The 25,574-nt window shown below is 44.6% G+C and overlaps 1 protein-coding gene across 2 annotated transcripts in view; it reads right to left on the bottom strand.

Annotated features, from left to right (window-relative positions):
- TM9SF2 (transmembrane 9 superfamily member 2) overlaps nucleotides 1–25,574 on the bottom strand; it is a 121,520-nt gene that overhangs the window by 53,273 nt on the left and 42,673 nt on the right. For both annotated transcript variants that reach the window (XM_029604499.1, XM_029604500.1), the window contains exons 8-10: nucleotides 12,976–13,055; nucleotides 8,632–8,740; nucleotides 2,342–2,474 (exon numbers count right to left, since the gene is read on the bottom strand). In XM_029604499.1, coding sequence (XP_029460359.1) covers nucleotides 2,342–2,474; nucleotides 8,632–8,740; nucleotides 12,976–13,055 — 322 coding nt within the window. The remainder of the gene's footprint in view (nucleotides 1–2,341; nucleotides 2,475–8,631; nucleotides 8,741–12,975; nucleotides 13,056–25,574) is intronic.

Here is a 25,574-nt window from a genome sequence, read left to right as displayed (position 1 = left end):
AAATCCATTAACACCACGACAAAGGACGGCTTCTACAATCTGCAAGTCCTAAAAAGGCTCAAACCCCTTCTTTTCTTCCTGGACTTCAGGACAGTCCTCCAAGCCACGCTCTTTGCCAAGATAGACTACTGCAACACACTCCTTCTGGGGCTTCCACTCTCCTCCACAAAACCATTACAGATGCTCCAGAATGCAGCAGCAGCTAGAGTCTTGACTAATACAAACCGCAGAGATCACATCTCCCCCATCTTAAGGAACCTACATTGGCTACCAATAAACTACAGAATCTTACACAAATCCCTCACCATAATCCACAAAACGATCCACAAACACCTGTTGGACCTCCAGATCCCCCTCAAACTCCACTCCTCATCCAGACCCAGAGAATTATACAAAGGATCTCTCCAAGCGCCTCCTACCAAAACCATACCGCCGCCAAAGAACAAGCATTCTCGATAGCAGGACCCACTATCTGGAACAATTTACCGCCGGACCTCAGACAGGAACCCTGCCTACAAACATTTCGAAAAAACTCAAAACCTGGCTATTTCGCCAAGCTTTCCCATAATCGTTCCACTTTAGGAACTCTACATCTCAAGCCTACCTCACAATATACGTAGCTAAACCCTCTTACCTATAATGGTTGTATCTCTTTCCTTCTCTTTCTTCTATTCCCAAGTTTGATCTCCTTGTTAAATTAACTTTGCCTCTTCTGAATGTTCTACTGTTAAATGGTTGATAAAAATGTTTACCCCCTAGTTCCATGTAAACCGATTTGATATGACATCTATCATAAAGGTCTGTATATAAAAGAATTAAATAAATAAAATCTGTGGTAAAGTGTAGAATCCTTCTAAATCTTTACCAAGGGGGATTCTTCAAAATCTAGGCCTCCCCTGTCCAGGGGAAAATCTTCCAAATCTGAACACTTCCATCCTCTTTGGCACGAGCAGCAACCGGAGACAGTTGTGGTGGAGATCTCCTGTCCTCCCCCACCAAGATTGATGGCCCTGCTGCCGCATCCAAAATAGGCACCATTTCCGCACAACAGAGAGAAACTTCCACAGCACTTTTGGAAAACTGGCTGGAGCCACAGAGGAAACAGGACCATCGGAAATACCTTCCCTGTCTGTCACACACCTCGAACACAAGCTGCTCTGATTTAAGCTCGCATGATTCCCCGCAGGTGTGACAATCCTTGCCGCATGCCATTAACACATGGCAGGGGCTGTGTGCCCTTCACTAGCTGCTATGACTCACCCAAGGAACCCAGAGAACAGTGCTGCAATGACCCTTACACTGGAACAGGCAAGTTGTTGCCCCAAATTACCGTGGGCTAAGCTGCTGAAAGGAAAAAGTACACTTTTTTTTTTTTAAATCCAACTTTATAAAAAGCACAGCCACTCAGCCCTGGAGATTTGAAATAGAGGGGTATTTCCCTGTTCTTCCGGACTAACAGTGCAGATCTGCTAGTGGGTCTTAAAGTTGCCCCGTGGGGGAATGAGGGATCTGGACCACTAGATGTGTACTCCACGGACTTAAGAAGTGAGCCACCAAAAAGGGTCACCAACCCCCTGCTTATCTACCTCAAACCAAGAGGGATGGCCCCACCAGGACTTCACAACCCCCTGGGAGGATCCAGAAAATGTCTCTATTTTTCCTTTTATTTCTCCGACTGTAGGTTTGCATCATCTTCCTGGAGATAGAGCAATACTAAGGGACTGCAGGTTGTACACCAGGTTAAGTACAGTGTCAGTAAAACTATCATTGTCTCCATCTGCTGGCAGGAATGCAAAACCCAGGCATCTGGACCAATCTGAGTGTGCACAGGAAAGCAGGATTCGTGATTGGTGGGCTCTGCAGAAAAGATAAGACTAAAGGGGCCCCTGCATGGACTTGTAGCAGTATGCTCAAAGTTCTTGAAACTTTGAAATAAAGGTTCCATGCAGTTCCTTCTGATGTTACCTACTTATGAGGACTGTCATCCTTGCTTGTCCTTGTAGGCATGAAAGTACTAATCAAAGTACTAAGTAAAATCTCTGCAAGCAAAAGAAGTGGATGTAAAAATGCGTCCTTTCACACTAGTGGAAGAAAAAAAAGACCGAGGAGATTCATGGTACTGTCCACATAGAAAACCCCATACATGCTCAGAAAAACCAGATTTTTCTAAGCTCAGTGTTTTTCCATTTTGGTGCCAAAATCACTCCCTTGTGTGGTTGATTGCTTGCCCATGGAGAAATATTTTATATCGTACTTTAAAATATTAACACATCTAAGAATTTTTGAAAAATTAGTCATCTTTTTCCCTTAATGACTTGTTTGGCTTCCACATAAGACTTACATAAAGTGACAAAAGTCATGATAAGGATTTGTGCACCAGATCCTAAGAAAACAGACAGTAGCATTCCTTTTCTTGGTGGCCTGAATATATCACCATGAACCAATTTCCAACCAAATTCCTCTTGTGCATCCTCCTAAAATTAAAACGAAGAAGAGTTATATTTCTATCAAGATTTCTTGCACAACATTTATGGCTACATAAACACTGTACTAACACCTGATTTTAAAAAAAAAACCAATTACAGTACATTCAACAGAAAAGATAAGCTTAAAAACAAAAAACTATTTTCGATAGGATATGTGGCAGGATTATGGTACCAATTTTAACTCATGTAGTCAATTATTTAGAGCATCTCCTCCTGTAATATACACTGTTTCACTTATCATATATACCCAAATCTTAGCTCTTTTTCACATCCTCTTACATACAACAAAACTGCTATCTTGAGTAACTTGTTTGTTGAGCTTTAATTCAACAAAATTGCCCTATATCCTTATTTGAGCGAGTAGGTCCCAGCTCCGCTTCAAAATAGCCAATCCAATAGCTATCTAGTTTCAACATTTTTGAAGCACAGCTGGGACCTTCCCATTCAGAAAATGACAATTTTCAAAGCCATTTAACCAGATAAACAGTTATTTCCCCAGGTAAAAGGACTTGGCTAAAAATTTCCCTCATCTGCTCAGTTATGCACAGTCTTCCATAGCACGCATACTTTTAGCCACACTAAGGAGGCCTTCCCAGCTACTCTAACTGCACTAACCACATCCTCTGGCAATGAATTCCAGAGCTTAATTGTACATCGAGTAAAAAATAATTTTCTCCAATCTGTTTTAAATGTGTTATTTGCTAATTTCATGGAGTGTCCCCTAGTCTTTGTATTATCTGAGAGTAATTGACTGATTCACAATCAAGTCCTTTCATGATTTTGTAGACCTCTATCATATCACCTTCAGCTGTCTTCCCCAAACTGAACAACCCTGTTCTTTAGCCTTTCCTCACAGGGGAGTCATTCCATGCCCTTTATCATTTTGATCACCCTTATCTGTACTTTCTCCAGTGCAACTATATCTTTGAGATGCGGCAACCAAAATTGCATAGTGTTGCATGGTGAGACCATATAAGTAGTGCTTTCAAATTTACAAGAAAAAACCAAAATGAGCCAGCCAATCATAAGAGTCATGAAGTAAATGAAGTAAATCATAAGAGTCATGAAGTAAATCATAAGAGTCATGAAGTAAATGTAAATATTGTGCTGTTCAATTTCTCCCCTTCCATCCCAAGTTTATTTTCCTTGTTTTTTGTAACTTTCCCTCTCCCTTTTTCTGATTCACTGTATTTAAAGTTCAAGGTTCTTATTGAAAATATTGTTTTTTACGTTACGTTATGCTTTACACTCCTTGTTATTTGTAAACCGGGTTGATGTGATGCCTATCATGAAACTCAGTATAACAAAAACAATAAATAATAATAATAATGAAGTCATCACAAGGTGCAAAGCCATCACTGTTGAAGATGAAACCGTGACCAATCAATAAATCCAATGAAAGGAAGTATAAAGTGATTGGAAAAACAGACCTAAAAGTAGACTAAACCAACTAGACACAGAGCAGGCACAGCGAAAGGAGAGCTGCAAAAAGAACAAATGTTGCCCATTCAATCTCTCTGTTGAGGCCAGCGGGCATTAAAGAATTGAGTTAAAAAATCCAGCGCTGTTCACTCCAGGTCAGCAAAACAGAAAAATTGCCTCCCCAGCTAGGAGGATGACAGTGTTAGAGTATAAAGAATCTTGCATCAGTGATCAAGTGGGAGAATTCCTCCCAGTGGGCAGCAAGCGGTGCTTCCGAGTGGAGGCACAAACGATGTTCAATTATTCTGTTTTCAATGACCGAATTGTTTTGCCTACATAAATAAAAAATGGCACAGGCATAGAATTATGTAGATCACTCCTACTGTGGTACAATCAGAGGAGCGTTCAAAGGATAAAGTTTCCCCGTAACAGGGTGAACAAACAGTCATTGATAGTGATAGCAGACAGACTGACAGGGGTGATGACCTGTATTTGCAAGAGAGGAGGTTGAGGAAGAAAAAGGTAATTCAATTTGTCACCAAGGTTTTGGCCTCTGCAGAAGGCAATTCTTGGGGTGTCATGGGACATCAGGTGTGGTGTGAGACTCGATCAATGGTGATGTATAATTTGGCAAACCTGATTTATCCTCTCAGAGAAAAAAAAAAGGGAGAACATAGGTTAAAACAATCCGATGAGACTTTTGAACAAGGAATAAATAGTAAATCCCTACTGATGTAAAGTTACACACTTAAATGCTGTTTTAAAGCACAAAAGGGGTAACTTCTTTCACGGAAGCGTGTAATCAATGACTGTGACTGAGAAATGAAGTTGGACCAAGAGGAACATAAATGCCTTATCCTAAAGAACAGAGTATTATTTTGTAATGGTCAGGGGTGAAAACTAAAGTAATGCAACAAAGTACTGGAATCAGTTTCTCAAAATAAAGTAGTCGCAAAAGAACTGGAACCTACTGCAACCAGTGTCTAAGAAGGAATTTTGGGATTTATGTAAATGAAATTCAAATTGGAGATTTATTTCGCAGCTATTAAGCCAATCAATGAATATTTAAAATTGGATAAGTATACCAGCCCATAATAGAAAAATATCATCAATATAAACAAAACCAGAGGAAGAAAAACTGTTGAAATGGTAAAGTAAAAATATAAGTGGTTTCAAAGTGAGCCACGTAAAGGTAAGCGATAAAGAGCCATGATTGCCTTCATGGGTGGACCTTTGATTTGCTGATAGTACTGGTTTAAGAAAAAGAGAAGTCGTTTTGAGTGATTGTTAGTTGGGTGAGAGCTATTAAGAAAGAAGTAGGGATCCTTGAGTGGGGAGCATTATGGTCTAAAGTGGTTTCAACAATTCTGATTGCTTCTTCCTGAGGTATTTGTTAGAATAAAGTGAAGAAATGTCAAGAGTGTCTAGAAAAATGGATCAGAAGGAAGAGGGACAAATAAAATGGCTGGTATCACGTACACATGGACAATTGGATACAAAAGGACTAAGAAGATGCCCACGAATTTTCAGAGGTTCAGGAATTAAGCCAATGCTCTAAACTTAAGCCTAATTGGAGGGTTATTGAGGAATCTGGATTTTCGGCAGAAATTAAGAAGTAGGGATAACTGGAGTTTCTACTGTAAAATGTTATCTTCCTTGGGAGTAAGATAACTTATCAATCCCAGATTGTAATAATGAAGAAACTGAGGCAGATAGAGATGCCGTGGGGACAGAAGGTAAAGGTTTATAGTAGTGAGGGGCAGGGAAAGGCAAAAGCAGAATAACCTCTGCAATATAGGAGAGGCAATCCTACACAACTGTACTCTCTCCTTTGTCTGCTGACTTAATGCTAGAGTCTGAAGATAATGATTGGAGGGCACGATGTTTGCATGCAGAAGATTTTGAAAATCGAGAGATTGGATTTGTTCCAGTGTAGATTGAGCGAGTGGCCCTTCACGACCTAAGGCAATAATCTGAGGGCCCAGAGGGCCTTGCAGAAACCATTTAGATTTTTGGGAAGCTAGAGATGTCAGATGCAGAAGAAGCTAAAGAAAAAAACAGCACGATTTTTAATACATGTAAAAAGTGTTATAGGTATATATATTAAAGCCATGGTCAGGTAGACCAAGAAAGGTTTCAGACAACTGCCAGGAAAAGTTTGTCAATACTGAAAGAAAAACTCACAAGCAACTTCTACTGAAACAAAGTGGTGTGTGTGTTTCAGCATGCACAATAAGGAGATACTTGAACAAAAATGGGCTGCAGGGTAGAGTTGCCAGAAAAAAGCTATGGCTGCACTAACAGCACAAAACAGTCCACTTACAATAAAGCAAAACAGCACCTAGAGAAGCCTCAAAACCTCTGGAACAAAATAATTTGGAATGATGAGACCAAAATTGAACTTTATAGTCACAACCATAAACACTATGGGGCGGATTTTCAAAGTGTTACGAGCTTATCTTACATGCGTAACCCCGAAAACCTGCTCCTGTGTGCGCCGAGCCTATTTTGCATAGGCCCGGCGACACGCGCAACCTACACCTGCCTGGAGGCAGGCACAACTTCGTGAGACTGGAAAATTGGGCATCCAAATGGCAGATGAAATTTAATGTGGACACATGCAAGGTGATGCATATAGGGAAAAATAACCCTTGCTGTAGTTACACAATGTTGGGTTCCATATTAGGTGCTACCTAATATGGAACCTAACATTGTGTAGTGGTCATAGTGGATAACACATTGAAATCGTCGGTTCAGTGTGCTGCGGCAGTCAAAAAAGCAAACAGAATGTTGGGAATTATTAGAAAGGGAATGGTGAATAAAACGGAAAATGTCATAATGCCTCTGTATCGCTCCATGGTGAGACCGCACCTTGAATATTGTGTACAATTCTGGTCGCCGCATCTCAAAAAAGATATAATTGCGATGGAGAAGGTACAGAGAAGGGCTACCAAAATGATAAAGGGAATGGAACAGCTCCCCTATGAGGAAAGACTAAAGAGGTTAGGACTTTTCAGCTTGGAGAAGAGACGACTGAGGGGGGATATGATAGAGGTGTTTAAGATCATGAGAGGTCTAGAACGGGTAGATGTGAATCGGTTATTTACTCTTTCAGATAATAGAAGGACTAGGGGGCATTCCATGAAGTTAGCAAGTAGCACATTTAGAACTAAACAGAGAAAATTATTTTTCACTCAATGCACAATTAAACTCTGGAATTTGTTGCCAGAGGATGTGGTTAGTGCAGTTAGTGTAGCTGTGATTAAAAAAGGATTGGATAAGTTCTTGGAGGAGAAGTCCATTACCTGCTATTAAGTTCACTTAGAGAATAGCCACTGCCATTAGCAATGGTAACATGGAATAGACTTAGTTTTTGGGTACTTGCCAGGTTCTTATGGCCTGGATTGGCCACTATAGGAAACAGGATGCTGGGCTTGATGGACCCTTGGTCTGACCCAGTATGGCATGTTATGTTCGTCAACAAAGGTAAGGAGGGGGTTTTAGATAGGGCTGGGGGGCGGGGCCGAGGGAACAGGGAAAGCCATCGGGGCTCCCCTAGGGCTCGGCGCGTGCAAGGTGCACAAATGTGCATCCCCTTGCATGCGCCGACCCGGGATTTTATAACATGTGCGCGCAGCTACGCGCACATGTTATAAAATCTATGCCCACGCGTAGGTTTAAAAATCTGGCCCTATGTTTGGAGAGGGGTCAACAAGGCCTACGAAGAGAAGCGCACCATCCCTACCATGAAGCATGGAGGTGGATCTCTGCTGTTTTGGGGGGTGTGAGCTACAGCGGCACAGGGAATTTGATCAAAATTGATGGCAGGATGAATGCAGCATCTTATCAGAAAATATTGGAGGAGAATTTGCATTCAGCAGCCACAAGACTGTGCATGGAGCACACTTGGACCTTCCAACATAATGATCTGAAACATAAGGCCAAGTCGACCAGTGGCTGCAGCAGGAGAAAGTGAAGGTTCTGGAGTGACCGTCACAGTCTCCTGACCTCACATCATGGAGCCACTTTGGGGAGAACTCAAACATGCAGCTCATGCTAGGCAGCCAAAGAATTTACAGGATCTGGAGGCTTTATTGCAAGAGGAATGGGCAGCTTTACCCCATGAGAAAATAAAGGGACTCATTCACAACTATCACAAAAGACTGTCAAGTCGTCATTAATACAAAAAGGGGCAATACAGGATATTAGGAACTAAGTGCATGCAAACTTTTGAACAGGATCATTTATTATTTCCTTTATTGCTATGATTTGTTTAATGATTGTGCTATTCTGAGATGCATAATATTCTTAATGTGTGTTTCAAATTAAACTAACATATGTGATTTGTCCGATCATTCATGTTTTCTTAAAATGCTACACATCTTAAATTCTGCCAGGGGTATGTAAACCTATGAGCACAACTGTATAAATGGTTTGAAAAGGAAAAGAAAAGCACACTGCTGGTTTTAGCATGCATATTTTATACTGGTTTTCAATTTTCATTGCACCTCTCAATGCAAACAGTAGTGCAGTAAAATTTAGCCACTCCTTTAAACTATGCAATGCCACACTACATCTTGCCCTTTACTCTAATTCTACAGTTTGTAAACACAAGTTTAAGGTCAACACGTTTAATTGTAACAGCTTGTTTGAGGTATTAAACATTATTCCACTTAAAATGCCCAGCCCTGCCCCTCACATTGTGTGAACAGCTCTGACTTACAGTAGAATCCATCTGATTATATCTTGCAATGTCTTTATGTAGAGTTCTTAACATGATCATGGCGACCATGCCAGAGAGGAAAAGGACAATCACCAGAGAATTCATGATACTATGAAGAAAAACACAAAGTAGATTAAACCATGCAGTCTCTTGCACTATCGTTACAGAACTGCTCACTGATATTCGCCAGTGAAGAAATCAAGGATTCATTTTGATGAGCCACTTAATTTTATTTTGTAATATCAAGTGTCAATTATATTGAACAAAGCAAACAAAACAGGTTAAGCTATATGTTATGAAAAGCTCCATCTTTGCAGATAAGTGCATCTACTTTGCACACAATAAAAATCTTTATTTTTAATGCTACAAACAGTAGCATATAAAGACAAAAAAAACCCCCTTACATTCCTGCTATGCTAAATTGTTAAATATTTTCTTCTTTATTGCTCTAACCAGCTCAAGTTTGGAAATAACAAAGGGTATGCCCCCCAAATATATTTATTTATACATTGAATGCTTTCTAAGGACCTCTTGGCCTTCATTTTACTTTCCTTGTTTGCTTCATTCTGCTGAACTGTGTCACAAGAGCTCCCTTATATCAAAGTCCTGTCTTATTACACATCAAGATTTAAATTTTATCTTTTTCTTTGCTCAAAGAGAATCTAAAAACATTATCTGTAGACTTAACCTAGGTCCAACCATTTGGTGGAAGACTTTCAAGCATTTTACACCTTGACTATCTCCAACACCACATTAGGAAATGGAAAACTTGGATAGTGTTTATAGAATAGCATTTTTCAGAGCAGGGAAGGGTATGATGCAGTATGAGAACAAGTCAACCTCTGGGCATTACATGAGTGTTTGTATGCATGTTTCTAAATGACTAGAAAATAAAAGGGAGGTAAAGTCTCCATGTCGGGATGAAGCCCATCTAGCTCCAAACACTTCTCCCAGATGTTGGTGCATCTCTGATCAGCAAACTCAGCAACGAGACGGAAAGAAAATGTAAAAAATGACCAAAAATCCTAAGGAAATTATTGAGAGAGAGCAAGACCACGACCATGGAGCACCATGAGGAACAATTCTGCAACCCAATGACACAGGCCTAGGAGCAGGAGAGTGAGGAACAGCAACCAGTGGGATCAGCAGGGGGGTGGGGAAAAAGACTGAAGGACTCCCCACATGGCTATGTGGTATATTGGCATACTGGAGGGACCTGAGATGCACTCATTGAGCTATCTTCCCCTGCTGAGGAACCAGTTAGGGGAGTTCCAAAATCAGGTGCCCCACCTGAATTGTCTTTACCCAGACCCCCATCCGGCTGGGAAGAATCAGGCTTAGTGAAATTCATCCTAAGCCTCCAAACAACACTGGCACAAGTCAGAGGGCAATCCTGGCTGAGATACCCGTATATAACAAGAAGTGCAAAGAGAAAGACACTTAGGCTTCTTAGGCACAGGCGCCATGATAGCCGACCAGAAGCTGAGCGGCGTCCAGAGGCATGTCTTTTTTTTTTCTTTTGAGATTGGCACTCAGCTAGACACCTAGAAATTATGCAAGCAACACTTATGCGCACACACCTAGGTGCTTACCTAGATGAGCAAAAATTAAGTGCACAAAAACCCTAAATGCACAGTACCACTAGTGCGCATAGCTAAACATGCGGCCACTACGCATTGCTTAACATGGTTGCACACACTACAAGGCCCCACTGTGCGTCCAAAACCTGGATGCACACGCTGAACCGACAATCCTGTAGAAGACAGCCTTATCATTCAAATCATCCATTGTACCTGAAGACTGGAGGATAGCAAATGTAACCCCAATATTTAAAAAGGGCTCCAGGGGTGATCCGGGAAACTACAGACCGGTTAGCCTGACTTCAGTGCCAGGAAAAATAGTGGAAAGTGTTCTAAACATCAAAATCACAGAACATATAGAAAGACATGGTTTAATGGAACAAAGTCAGCATGGCTTTACCCAGGGCAAGTCTTGCCTCACAAATCTGCTTCACTTTTTTGACGGAGTTAATAAACATGTGGATAAAGGTGAACCGGTAGATATAGTATACTTGGATTTTCAGAAGGCGTTTGACAAAGTTTCTCATGAGAGGCTTCTAGGAAAAGTAAAAAGTCATGGGATAGGTGGCGATGTCCTTTCGTGGATTGCAAACTGGCTAAAAGACAGGAAACAGAGTAGGATTGAATGGGCAATTTTCTCAGTGGAAGGGAGTGGGCAGTGGAGTGCCTCAGGGATCTGTATTGGGACCCTTACTTTTCAATATATTTATAAATGATCTGGAAAGAAATACGACGAGTGAGATAATCAAATTTGCAGATGACACAAAATTGTTCAGAGTAGTTAAATCACAAGCAGATTGTGATAAATTGCAGGAAGACCTTGGGAGACTGGAAAATTGGGCATCCAAATGGCAGATGAAATTTAATGTGGATAAGTGCAAGGTGATGCATATAGGGAAAAATAACCCATGCTATAATTACACAATGTTGGGTTCTATATTAGGTGCTACAACCCAAGAAAGATCTAGGTGTCATAGTGGATAATACATTGAAATTTTCGGTTCAGTGTGCTGCAGCAGTCAAAAAAGCAAACAGAATGTTGGGAATTATTAGAAAAGGAATGATGAATAAAACGGAAAATGTCATAATGCCTCTGTATCGCTCCATGGTGAGACCGCACCTTGAATACTGTGTACAATTCTGGTCGCCGCATCTCAAAAAAGATATAATTGCGATGGAGAAGGTACAGAGAAGGGCTACCAAAATGATAAGGGGAATGGAACAACTCCCCTATGAGAAAAGACTAAAGAGGTTAGGACTTTTCAGCTTGGAGAAGAGACGACTGAGGGGGGATATGATAGAGGTGTTTAAAATCATGAGAGGTCTAGAACGGGTAGATGTGAATCGGTTATTTACTCTTTCGGATAGTAGAAAGACTAGGGGGCACTCCATGAAGTTAGCATGGGGCACATTTAAAACTAATCGGAGAAAGTTCTTTTTTACTCAATGCACAATTAAACTCTGGAATTTGTTGCCAGAGGATGTGGTTAGTGCAGTTAGTATAGCTGTGTTTAAAAAAGGATTGGATAAGTTCTTGGAGGAGAAGTCCATTACCTGCTATTAAGTTCACTTAGAGAATAGCCACTGCCATTAGCAATGGTAACATGGAATAGACTTAGTTTTTGGGTACTTGCCAGGTTCTTATGGCCTGGATTGGCCACTGTTGGAGACAGGATGCTGGGCTTGATGGACCCTTGGTCTGACCCAGTATGGCATTTTCTTAAGTTCTTATGTTATGTTCTAAAGCTTGCGAAAAGCCGTTGCAGCCTACCACAAGGCACACGCAGTGAAAAGCCTTGGAGCGGGGCCTAGCTTAAGGAGGCTGGTCAAACCGCCAGGCTGCCAACGTCCCTTGACCTCCCAGGGATTGGAACGAACATCAGACCGGTGCATCGAGCACGGAGACCAAGGGAGAAGGAAACCTTGTACAACGAAAAACCTGCTAAGTATCTTTTTTTTTTTTTTTTTTTAAACTTACCGGAGCTCAGCTGTAGCTGGCTGAGCACAGAGACGGTCTCCGGCTGTGAGGAGGAGAGGGCATGTGCTGTCACTGTCGTGCTCAGCTTCCTGCACCTGCTGCCTTTCGGCTGTTCAAGCAGCTAAGTCCATGCCGGCAAAATCAGCTGCTGGACCAAGGCACACATCCGAGGGACCTCAGAAATCACCTCAGGAATTCTCAACTAGGGGAGGGACCATTTGGTATCAATGCAGGCGAGTGGGACAAATTTTATCCTTAATTCTCCTTTATTTTAAAATAAAGCAATCCCCAGTGGGGAGATTCATATCCATCATCTGCTGGAAAGAGAGAATACTGGCAGGCTGATGTAACTGCAGGGATGTATGTACTGTGATGTCAGTTACTCTGTCTCCATCTGCTGGTAGGAATGCATAACCCACCTGCTCTGGATTCATCTGACTGGTCGCTAAGACAGACAACTTTTTTTTAGGGACCAATGATTAAAAACCACCGACTATAGTGTTCCACATATGGCCAATCTAGTTTTTTTTGGGGGGTTTTTTTGTTTTTTTTTAATAAGTCTCACTTTGACTAAATGTTTGAAAATACTTTTCTTCATATAATTTATTAGAATCACAATTTTGGTACCACCACATTTAGCATTATGCCCTTTTTTATTTTTTTTAATAGTATGCTTTATATAGTTTGCTCTAGATACTGCTGCCGAACGCCACTTACCCCAAGGAAAAACTGACAGTAGGTCTTTGTACCTAGGCTTTTAACTGGATAACAGAAATACGTTTTTACCTAAACCATTGGATGTGAGTGTGAGGCATTGATTCCAAAATGTAATCCCATCTTGATGCCCATCTGATGTTTTTTTCTTCCTATAAATTGAAATACAAAAGTCATACAAAATTTTAACCATATAGAAATTAAATGCCAAGTACACTAAACAAAATAACTAGCTTAATACAACCAACTTTTATTTTACCACACACAAGTAATGAAGCAAAACTTGAATGATTTGCCTCTGTCTTTACTGAGAAGGGTGTGGAAACATACCTACATCTGAACATTCTTTGCAGGTAATAATTATGAGCAATAAAAACTCCCTTATAATGCAGAACGTCAGATCAAATTGATAAACTAAAAAGTAGAAAATCACCAGGACCAGATGTTACCTGAAATTGCAAATGTGTTACTAGTAATCTGTAACCTATCATTTAAAAGAGTCACAATACCTAAATATGAAGATGGTCAATGTAATGCCAATCTTTAAAAAGGGATCCAGGGGTGATCCAAGAAAGTATAGACCAGTAAGTCTGATGTCAGTGCCAGACAAAATGGCAGAATGAAACAGTGTATGACGCTTCAAGGTTGATTATGAATTCCTGTACCTAAGTCCCCAAACGCTTCTTTAAATAAGTGAGTTTTTACTGATTTTTTTAATTCGGTATGATTCACAATTTGTTTCAACGTATTAGGGAGCGAGTTCCAAAGTAATGGACCGAAAAGGCTCTTTCCCTAGTTAAGTTCAATCTCGCTAATCTCACTGTAGGAACATCTAACAAATTCTTATTGGCAGATCTAAGACTTCTCATTGGTTTATATAACCTAAGTGTGGAACATAACCATGTTGAATCGGAGTTATGAATTAGCGAATGAATTAGTGATAAAACTTTATATTTAACACTATATTTAATTGGAAGCCAGTGTAATTCAGATAAGATGGGTGTGATATGGTGCCTCATTGGCGAGCCTGTTAATAAATGGGCTGCAGTATTTTGAATCTGTTGTAGTGGTTTTAGAGTAGAATTGGACAAACCCAAGAAAAGACTGTTACAGTAATCCAATGCCGAAAATATGAGGGATTGAAGAACTGTTTGGAAAACAGATTTAAACAGAAGTGGTTTTAACCTTTTTAATGTATGCAATTTGAAAAAAAGAGGTTTTTACTAGGTGAGAAACATGATTTGTTAAAGATAACTTAGAGTCCAATTGTATTCCCAAGTTACGTGCAACTTTTTAAATTTCTAACACCTCATTTCCTAATACGATTGAAGGCGGTGGACTATTTACCGGATTTGCGATTACACTTAGTAATAGGAACTCGTTTTTTTTCGTATTAAGTTTAAGTCTGCTATGACTTAACCACTATTGAACAGTTGAGCAGCTGACCTGTCAACACATCTGAGCTCCCTCAGTATCCTGGGATGAACCTCATCAGGCACAGTGGCTTTGTCCACTTTCAGTTTTCCTAGCTCTTCCCATACATTCTCTTCTGTACATGGAGTTTCATGTATTCCACCCCCCCCTTCATTTTAACAATTACGGGCCACGTATGTGCCTGGTGCCTCATGGCATGTGTATTTTATGGGTTCTGTATTGGAATCATCACCTAGGAAAAGGACCTTGGCGTCCTTGTGGATAATACATTGAAATCCTTAGCTCAGTTTTCAGCAGCAGCCAAAAAAGCAAACAATGTTAGGAACAATCCAAAAAAAGAACCATGGTACAACTACATCTCAATTATAGTATGCAGTTCTGGTCATACTATCTCGATCCCCCTGGGATGAAAAAAATCACTTAAGTGATGGATGAATTCAGAAGTTTTAAAGGTGGAGCACGGGTGTTAGCAAAATGAATTCGATTCATTTTGCTAACACCCGTGAAGATATGAGACTGAACAAGAGCAATCCATGTTTGAATATAGTATGCAGCCTGTGTGAAATCTAGTGGAAAATGATGATTTTAACCTCTTGAGTACATGCTCAAAGCAAAATCTGCAAGGAGACCATTGATGCATTTTTGCACTCCATCTGTACTTACATGAATGCTATATGATACAATAGAGCCCCTGATGCAGCCCCTTGACAAGAGGGCGAAACTCTGCCTGAGTCGGGCGCTTTTGAATATTCCAAGTCTTCAATAAAGGATTAAAATTTGACATCTTGCCACCATTGGACATGGTATGCTGTGATCAATGGACCTTAGTCTGATCCAGCAAGGCATTTTTTATGTTCTTATATAGCTGGTCAGATACATGGAGTAGAACTTCGACCTTTGTTGTCCTATGTGGTGAACAGGTTTATTGCCAGTCTTCCTCAGCAACTGAACAAGTCATTGGCAATTCCTTGATCCAAGGACTGTACTTTTAGTTCTAAAACTCTACTAAGGCAGTCCAACAATGTATTCTTGATTCCTGGAAAAGTGGTCACCTGGAGATGGGTATTACGATGTCCTGCTGATAATCAGATTTGGATGGCTTCCTGACACATGGCGTAAGAGCTTATATCATCCTACTTTTTTTTTTATGTAGAACATGGCCATTTGGTTGTCCATCTGGATCAACATTCCTGAAGGAAGATAATCCTTAGAGAATAGCAGAGGGCTTGCATGTCCAGGTGGTTGATTTGCAGATAATTCTCCACTGGGAAAAATCATCCTTGGGTCCATGTCAGACAGATATCCATCCCTACACCTTAATTGAAGCATCTGTAGATAGTCATGTGATGCGGTGGATGCACAATGAGACCCCTCCACCTTTAAAACTTCTGAATTCATCCATCACTTAAGTGATTTTTTTCATCCCAGGGGGATCGAGATTTGATGGGCAATGGCCGATAGAGCTGATCCCATTGGCTTTGAAGGCCCCAATTATGCAGATGAATCACCACAGCAGCCATATCTCTAAAAGGTCCAAGACCAATCTTGCTGACACTTGGTCCTGCTGGAATAAAGATCTTACCAAGCAAGCTAGTGTTTTCCAACCTTCTCCTGGAGGCACACCTAATGAATTTGGTTTTCAGAATATCCATAATTAATGTGCATGAAAGAGACCTAGTGTATGCAAGTCTATATATCATGCATATTCATTATGGATATCCTAGAAACCAGACCAGTTAGGTATGTTTCTAAGAGAGGGTTGGGAAACACTGTACTAAGCCCATAAGCAATGTGGTTCTTTTCTAAGGGGAGAAACATTTTTTCCTGAAGCAAGATTATCCAGGTTCCAATGAATGCAATTCTTTTGAGACTTAGAGCCCAGAGGACTGTAGGAGTTCAAATGGTCTTCATGAAGAATCCATCACCCAACTAATCATCCAGGTATAGGAGCACTCAAACTCCCTGCTGATAAATCTGTGCTGCCACTACCACAAGACATTTTATGATCACCCTTGGGACTACCGAGATGCCAAATGGAAGCACCTTATACTGATAGTGTGAATCTTTCACCACAAATCTGAGAAAACTTCAATGGGTGGGGTGTATGGGAATGTATGCATAAATGCCTTTCATCTCCAGAGCACACATCCAATCCTTTGGTTGAATGAAATGAAGAATAGTCTGGAGGGTGTTCATCTTGAACCTCTATGGAATCAATAATGGAGTATTAGAAAATGCCAGAGATAGAATCCTTGGCTATACTCCTAAAAAGGGAAAGGCTTGACAACCTTCTGCTGAAGGAGTGAGTCTGCCTCTAGCTGCACTTGGACAGAATGAGAATGATCAGGGATGAAGACTAAAAACTGTTAGGTCAGAGCAGGGCAAGAGAAGGTAATCAGAAGTCACAATTTTCAGGACCAACGACACTGGTGACAGAGCAATTCTGAGAGGAAGTTCTGAAACCTTATCCCTATCGGAGGCATAGAAACATGAGATGCACCATATTGAGTCAGACCAAGGGTCCATCAAGCCCAGTATCCTGTCTCCAACAGTGGCCAATCCAAGTCACAAGTACCCGTATATTAAATAAATCCCATGCTACTAATGGCAGTAACAAGCAGTGGCTATTCCCTAGTAATGTTGAGATTACTTACCTGATAATCTCCTTTTCCTTAGTGTAGACAGATGGACTCAGAATGAATGGGTATAGTATGCTCGTGCTAGCAGTTGGAGACGGATCCGACGTCAGCACGGGTATATATACCCCCACAGGAAGCGTAGCAACTCTGTAATCTTCCTTGCAAAAGCTGTTATAGATGTGTGTACTGACGCTCAGTGAAATAGTGAAAACAGGATTCCCCTGACAGATTGACAGTAGCTGGAGACCGCCAGCATTCCCAACCGGAAGGCGTCGACACCTGGCAAAGGGGACGCTCTTATGGAAACAGATGACATGGCTTACCTTGAATCGGTGAAACCCATGTACATAGGCAGCTGGGTGGGATGCTGAGTCCATCTGTCTACACTAAGGAAAAAGGAGATTATCAGGTAAGTAATCTCAACATTTCCTGGTGTGTAGCCAGATGGACTCAGAACGAATGGGATGTACAAAAGCTTTACTCCCAGCCTGGGTGGGAGGCTACCTGAGGACCGTGTAGGACTGCCCTCACAAATGCTGTGTCCTCCCTGGCCTGGACATCCAGACGGTAGAACTTGGAAAAGGTATGGAGGGAGGACCATGTCGCTGCTTTACATATTTCTGCAGGCGACAGCATCCTGGATTCCGCCCAAGATGCTGCTTGTGCTCTGGTAGAATGAGCCTTGACCTGTAGAGGCGGAGATTTCCCAGCTTCTACGTAAGCTGTTCGGATAACTTCTTTAATCCAGTGGGCAATGGTGGGCCGCGAGGCCGCTTCACCTTGTTTCTTTCCGCTGTGCAGGACGAACAGATGGTCCGTCTTTCGTACTTCTTGTGTCACTTCCAGATATCTGGGCAGCAATCTGCCGATGTCGAGATGGCGTAATAAACGCCCTTCTTCAGATTTCTTCAAACCCGCCGTGGTAGGCAAGGATATGGTTTGGTTAAGATGAAACTGTGAAACCACTTTAGGTAGAAAGGAGGGAACCGTGCGAAGATGGATAGCCTCCGGAGTGATTCTGAGAAATGGATCATGGCAGGACAGTGCTTGTAGCTCTGAGATGCGGCGTGCTGAACATACAGCCAGCAAGAACACCATCTTCAAAGTGAGAGAACGGAGAGACAGGCCCCGGAGGGGTCTGAAGGTGGATCACGCGAGGAAACCCAAAACTATGTTGAGATTCCACAAAGGCACTGGCCACTTCAGTGGCGGACGAATGTGCTTGACTCCTTTCAGGAAGCGAGAAACATCTGGATGCGTGGCAATGGTCTTGCCATCCCTCCTGGGACCATAGCAAGACAGCGCAGCCACCTGAACCTTTAAGGAGCTGAGGGAGAGACCCTTCTGAAGTCCATCTTGCAGGAAATCCAACACAATAGGGATTGTGGTTGCATGTGGATTAGTGCCATGAGTGTCGCACCATGCTTCGAATACTCTCCAGATCCTTACGTAGGTGAGGGATGTGGAAAACTTGCGAGCTCGGAGGAGTGTATCTATCATGGGCTCCGAGTAACCTCTTTTCTTCAGTCTAGCCCTCTCAATGGCCAGACCATAAGAGAATTGAGCTGGATCCTCGTGGAGGATGGGACCTTGACGTAGAAGGTCCCGGAGAGGCGGCAGGGGAAGAGGCTCCCCTGCCAGCAGTCTTCTCATGTCCGCGTACTAGGGCCTTCTTGGCCAGTCTGGTGCCACCAGAAGAACTAGGCCCCGGTGTTTCTGAATCTTGTGGATGATGGCGCCCAGCAGAGGCCACGGAGGAAAGGCATATAGCAGAGTCCCTGGAGGCCATGGCTGAACCAGGGCATCGATTCCGTGTGAGAACGGATCGCGCTTGCGGCTGAAGTATCTGGGTACTTGAGCATTGAACTTGTCCGCCAGTAAATCCATGTCCGGAATCCCCCAGTGATCCACAATTATCTGGAAGGCTGTGGGTGACAGCTGCCACTCTCCCGGATTTAGGCTCTCTGCTGAGGAAGTCTGCTGTGGTGTTGTCCTTCCCGGCAATGTGGACGGCGGAGATGTCCTGAAGATTCGCCTCTGCCCAAGCCATCAGTGGGGCGATCTCCAGAGATACTTGTCTGCTTCTGGTTCCGCCCTGACGGTTGATGTATGCCACCGTGGTGGCGTTGTCGGACATCACTCTGACTGCTCTGTTCTTCAGTCTGTGAGCAAATCGAAGGCATGTCAATCGGACTGCCCGAGCCTCTAGACGGTTGATGTTCCACGCTGACTCTTCTCTGTTCCACCGCCCTTGGGCGGTAAGTCCTTCGCAGTGTGCTCCCCAGCCGCTCAGGCTGGCATCTGTGGAGAGCAGAGTCCACGTGGGGGAGGACATCTTCGACCCCCTGCTCGTGTGGTTGGACTGCAACCACCACCGTAAATGGGTCCGTACTCTGGCAGGCAGAGGTAGGTGCTTGGAATAGTTCCGGAAACGGGGGCTCCAGCGAGAGAGCAGGGAGCGTTGCAGAGGTCTCATATGGGCCCTTGCCCAAGGCACCACTTCCAGGGTGGATGCCATGAGACCGAGAACCTGCAGATAAGCCCAAGCTATGGGCCGATTGGCTCCCATCAAGTACCGGATACGCGTCTGAAGTTTTAACCTTCTCTTGGTAGTGAGACTGACTGTGTCTGCCTGGGTGTCAAACTGTACTCCCAGGTATTCCAGCGACTGGGAAGGCTGTAGGCAACTCTTGCTGAGGTTGATTACCCAGCCCAAGCTTTCCAGAAGGGCGATCACTCTGTCTGTTGTCCGATGGCTCTCCTCTCGTGATTTCGCCCTGATCAGCCAATCGTCTAGGTAGGGATGGACCAGAACTCCTTCCCGTCTGAGTGCCGCTGCTACCACCACGACCACCTTGGTGAAGGCCCGCGGTGACGTGGCCAACCCGAAGGGTAGAGCCCGGAATTGGAAGTGGCGTCCTAGAACCTTGAAGCATAGGTAGCGCTGATGATCCGGATGGATCGGGATATGCAGGTAGGCTTCCGACAAGTCTAAGGCCATGAGGAATTCTCATGGCTGTACTGCGGTCTTGACGGAGCGCAGAGTTTCCATGCGAAACCTCGGGACCCTTAAGTATCGATTGACTGACTTGAGGTCCAGTACGGGCCGAAAGGTGCACCCTTTCTTTGGTACCATGAAATAAATGGAATAGTGTCCAGAATTCACTTCCCAGGCAGGTACTGGGATGATGGCTTTCAAGGACAGGAGCCTCGCCAGGGTAGCTTCCAATGCTGCCTTCTTGTGTATGGGACATGAAGATTCCACAAACTTGTCCGGAGGGAGGTGATGAAAGTCCAGATAATACCCCTCTCGGATGATGGCGAGGACCCACTGGTCCGACGTAATCGACCCATCTGGGGTAGAAGAGGGTTAACCTGCCCCCTATGGCTCCGTCCCCCAGATGAATAGGCAGATTCTCATTGTGAGGCGCGGCCAGGACCTGAGCCCGGGCCTGCTCCCCTCTTGCGCTGCTTGGTCCGAAAGGACTGATTCCGGGCCTGAGGACGTGGTGCCTGGTAGCGACTCCTGTAGGGAATGAAGCGCTGGGAGCTTCTACCCCTGGATGGCCTTGGAAAGGCGCGCTGGTTCCTTCTGAACCGATCTTCCGGCAGCCAAGGCACTGGAGAGGCGCCCCATGTACTGGCCAGTTTATCAAGGTCGCTGCCAAACAGGAAATAGCCCTGAAAGGGCAATCTGGTGAGGCGTGTCTTTGAAGGTGCATCGGCTGACCATTTCCGGATCCAGAGCTGCCTCCTGGCAGCTACGGAGGATGAGATCCCCTTGGCTGTTGTCCGGACTAGGTCTGATGCAGCATCCGTGAGGAACGAGAGAGCTGACTCCATGTCTGCTGCTGGAGCGTTGTTCCTGACCTGTGACAAACAGGAACGCGTCACCACTGTGCAGCAGGTTGCGATCCGCAAAGATAGAGCTGCCACCTCAAAAGTCTGTTTCAGAATGGCATCCAGTCGCCGGTCATGAGGCTCCTTGAGGGCTGCCCCCCCCTTCAACTGGAATGGTAGTGCGCTTGACCACAGCGCTAATCAAGGCGTCCACCTGAGGGCACACCAGCAGATCCTGGATAGCCGGTGCCAGGGGGTACATGCCTGTCAGGGCCCTACCCCCTTTAAATGAGGCCGCTGGTGCAGCCCATTCTAAATCTATCAGTTGTTGTGCTGCTTGCAAGAATGGAAAATGGCGGGCTGTAGGACGAAGACCTTCCAGCAGGGGGTTCTGCGCAGAGGGTACCGTAGCGCTGGGACCTGTAATATACAACTCTGCCAGGCACTGAGACACCAGGTCTGAGAGATCCTCCTTAGGGAAGAACCGCCTCATGGTTCTATATGGCTCAATCCCTGGGGGAAGTTCCCCCTCGTCCGGGAGTTTGGACTCGTCCGGTGACACCTCCTGGTCTGACTGATCTAGACTGTCTAGCGGCGGGAGGTCCCGCTCACGATAAGGGCCGTGAGGGTCCAGGAACAGGATCCGCTGGAGCCGCAGCAGCAGCTGCCGCAGTCGCAGCCACCGCCGAAACAGCAGGGCCTGGACGGGAAGCTGTTTGCATCTGTACAAAGGCATGAATCCCCTTAAAGAGATCCACCCAGGAAATTGAAGCAACCTCTAATCGCCGGGGTACAAGATCTCCCGGGATTCCAGATTGGTCGAGACTGACCGCTAAATCCGGGGTAGCCCCTGGGGAACTGTCAGCAAATCGTGGTTGAGACTGGTCCTGGCTCGAAGGTCCCACAGCCTCCTCACATTGGGCACATAGGGAGTCTGGCTCTTCACTGTGCGTGGCTCTAAGCTGACATGTGGAACAGAGGCCAAGGGCTTTAATGCCGGAGGCAGGCGGCGCCCCCGCTGAAGATGCTGAGGCGTTCTGTTCCATTGAAAATTATGCGCTGAACGATAAGCGGCAACAATATACGCTGAATACAACAGGCGCACAATAATATACGGCAGCTATATACGCTGAATACAACCGGCGCTCAATAATATGCGGCAGCAATATGCGCTTAATACAACAGGCGCTTAATAATAATATTTTCCCCTTGTTATTCACACCCTCATTTATTCATTTGTTAACTTGTTTTATTTGTTCAATGTAAAGCGCCATGCCTGGCGTTTGTTTGTGTTACACTGTAAACCGATGTGATATCCTGGATGAATGTCGGTATACAAAAATTTTAAATAAATAAATAAATGTGGCAGCAATATGCGCTTAATACAACAGGCGCTCAGCAATATACGCTCAATGATATGCAATATGCTCTCAGCAATATGCGGCTAGCGATATATATGCTCAATGATATGCAATATGCGGTCATGAATACACGCTCAATACACACTACATTTATGCAGACGACGTACAAATCCTCATACCGATTAAAGACTCACTACACAAAACCATGCTTTATTGGACTTCGTGCCTGCTATCCATCAACAACCTTCTAAGTAAAACTTAACCTGATACTCAACTCCAATAAGACTGAGTTCCTGCTCATCACCCCAGACAGCAACTTCTCAGTACCTAACACAAACACCTTAGCCCTCCCATCCCTATCCCCACAGGTCAGAAATCTTGGAGTCATCATCGATAATCAATTTAACTTCAGAAGTTTCATCAACAACACCGTTAAAGAATGCTTTTTTAAACTCCAAGTCTTAAAAAGGCTAAGACCCCTAACTACAATTCCAGGACTTCAGATCTGTACTACAAGTAATCATTTTCTCGAAAACAGATTACTGCAACTCATTGCTGATAGGTCTACCTGCTAATACATTGAAACCATTACAAATGCTACAGAACGCCACAGCAAGGATTCTAACAAAATCCAACAAAAGGGACCACATAACACCCATCTTAAAGAACCTACACTGGCTCCCAATCAAATATAGAATCCTATACAAGACCCTCTCAATCATCCACAAAGTCATCCACCACTCCACCCAAATTGAGCTCACGATCCCATTACATCCCGACCGAGGAGACTAGGCCAGAGAGGCACCCTACAAGCACATCCCATCAAAACAACACTAAGTAGAAGAACTCTATCCACCGCAGGCCCTACACATTGGAATTCACTCCCACCAGACCTAAGACTCGAACAATCGACACCAACCTTCAAAAAAAAAAAAAAAAAAAAAAAAAAAAAAAAAAAGACTCAAAACCTGGTTGTTCAACCAAGCTTTCTCTTAACCCACTCATGTATCCACTCATGTATAGACAAGACATCTACCTTATAAATGGCCTGTGACCGACGGCCCGCAAATGCGCAGTAGAGCGCAGCTCTACTGCGCATGTGCGGGCAAGGATGTCGATCAGAAAAAAAAATGGCGGTGGGGCCGCAGGAGCGGGAGGAGAAGCAGCGGTGCCGCTGCTTCTCCTCCCCAGATCTGCCGGCAGATCTCGGGGGGGGGGGGGGTGTCACTCCCGCGCCCCCCCCACATAGATCTGCCGGCAGATCTCGGGGGGGGGGGGTGTCACTCCTGCGCCCCCCCCACCGAGATCTGCCGGCAGGAGCGGGAGGAGAAGTAGCGGCACCGCGCGCGCGCCGTGCCGCTACTTCTCCTCCCCAGATCTGCCGGCAGATCTCGGGGGGGTCACTGCCGCGCGCGCGGGAGTGACCCCCCCCGAGATCTGCCGGCAGATCTGGGGAGGAGTTAATGGAGCCGGGTGAGGGTTGCGGGAAGTCGCGCTTACGGCGCCGGGAGGAAATGGAGGTGGGTGAAGGGAGGGAGGGAGGGAGGGAGAGGGGGACTGAGTGAGTGGGAGGGAGAGGGGGACTGAGTGAGTGGGAGGGAGGGAGAGGGGGGACTGAGTGGGAGGGAGTGAGGGAGAGGGGGGACTGAGTGAGAGGAGAGGGAGGGTGGAGAGGAGTGGGTGGGGGAGGGGGGTGGTGAAGAGTGAGGGGAGAGAGAATGAGGGGGAGGTGAGAGACAGAGGGATGTAGCCCGTTTTAACGGGCTTTTACGGCTTGTATGTATATAAATTGTGCTCTCCCAGTTCATTATTAGTTTTTTCCAAGGTAAATCACCCTGTTCTATGTAAGACATTATTTATAAACTATTCTTTATATTGTCATTGTAATTGTTGTAATGTGAACCGAAGTGATTAGTAACTTTACCTGAACTGCGGTATATAAAACTGTTAAATAAAAAAATAAATTGTATGCAATATGCGGTTAGCAATACACGCTCAATTGTATGCAATATGCTCTCAGCAATATGCGTTTAGCAATACACGCTCAATGGTATTCAATATGCTCTCAGCAATATGCGTTTAGCAATACACGCTCAATGGTATTCAATATGCACTCAGCAAAAAGCGGTCGGCAATATACGCACAATGATGTATATAATATGCGCTTAGACAGGCGCCTATCACGGGCGCTCAATACCTGAACAAGGCCAACAAAATGGCGCCCTCCATGGCGTGCCGCCCATGCCGCTGATCCTCGGTTCCTCGTGGACCAGAAATAAGAGACGTTCGCCTTACCTGATCCTCGGCGCTTCCCGGCTGGAACCCGGGCGGTCTCCGGCTGCGGGGGGAGAGGGCAAGTACCTTCACCGCCGCGTTTGAGGATATGCACCCGCTGCCTCGTCCACGCTGGGACCGAGGCACCTCGCTCGCCACGCCCGAGCCTCGCCCGGGGGCTATGTCCCTGCCGCGATTCGGCCACCGGACCGAGGTCTTAAACCTCCGGGGGATCACGGAAATCACCCCGGGAAATTCTACTGGGGGAGGGACCCCAAGGGTATCACCGCAGGAGTGCGGGGCTCGATGTTGTAGTAGAAATTTAGTAAGAAGAAAGTAGAAAGTAGATTGGAAACACGCTCAGCGAGCATGCAGGCTCTCCAAACTGCTTTGGAGACGGAAATTACTGAGTTGCTACGCTTCCTGTGGGGGTATATATACCCGTGCTGACGTCAGATCCGTCTCCAACTGCTAGCACGAGCATACTATACCCATTCGTTCTGAGTCCATCTGGCTACATGCCAGGAAAAATATTTTTTACTCAACGCATAATTAAGATCTGGAATTCGTTGCCAGAAGATGTGGTGAAAGCTATTAGCGTAGCTGCATTTATAAAACATTTGGACAAGTTCCTGGAGGAAGTCCATAAACCATTATTAAGGTGGAGTTGCAGAAATCCACTGCTCAGCATGGAATCCGTCAGGTACTTGTGATCTGGATTGGCCACTATTAGAAAAAGGATATTGGGCTTGATGGACCTTTGGTCTAACCCAACATAGCAAATCTCATGTATCCCCCCCCCATTGCTCAAAGTGCCATGAGATCACTCATAGTCAGGACAGTACATAGATAAAAGGATGAGCAACAAAACAGTTTAGGGTAGATTTTAAAAGGGGCACGCGGTTCCCAGTGGCGCGTGCAGGGAAGCGATTTTATAAAATTATATTATAAAATGTGATGCCTGCGCAGTCCGCGACTTCCACACGCGGAGGGGGGGGGGATTTTCGAAAGTACACGTGGTAACGCAATCAGGCCTTTGCCCAGTTCCCTCCCATTAAGGAGCGTAAATTTCAAAGGTTATGCGAGTGGCCGGGCCTTGCATGCATTTTCCGAAGGGCCCAGC

The sequence above is a fragment of the Rhinatrema bivittatum genome, chromosome 5 (assembly GCF_901001135.1).
Source record: "Rhinatrema bivittatum chromosome 5, aRhiBiv1.1, whole genome shotgun sequence".
NCBI classification, from domain to species: Eukaryota; Metazoa; Chordata; class Amphibia; order Gymnophiona; family Rhinatrematidae; genus Rhinatrema; species Rhinatrema bivittatum.
Note: the sequence above shows the minus strand (reverse complement) of the source record. Positions and strands in the feature narration are given on the sequence as shown.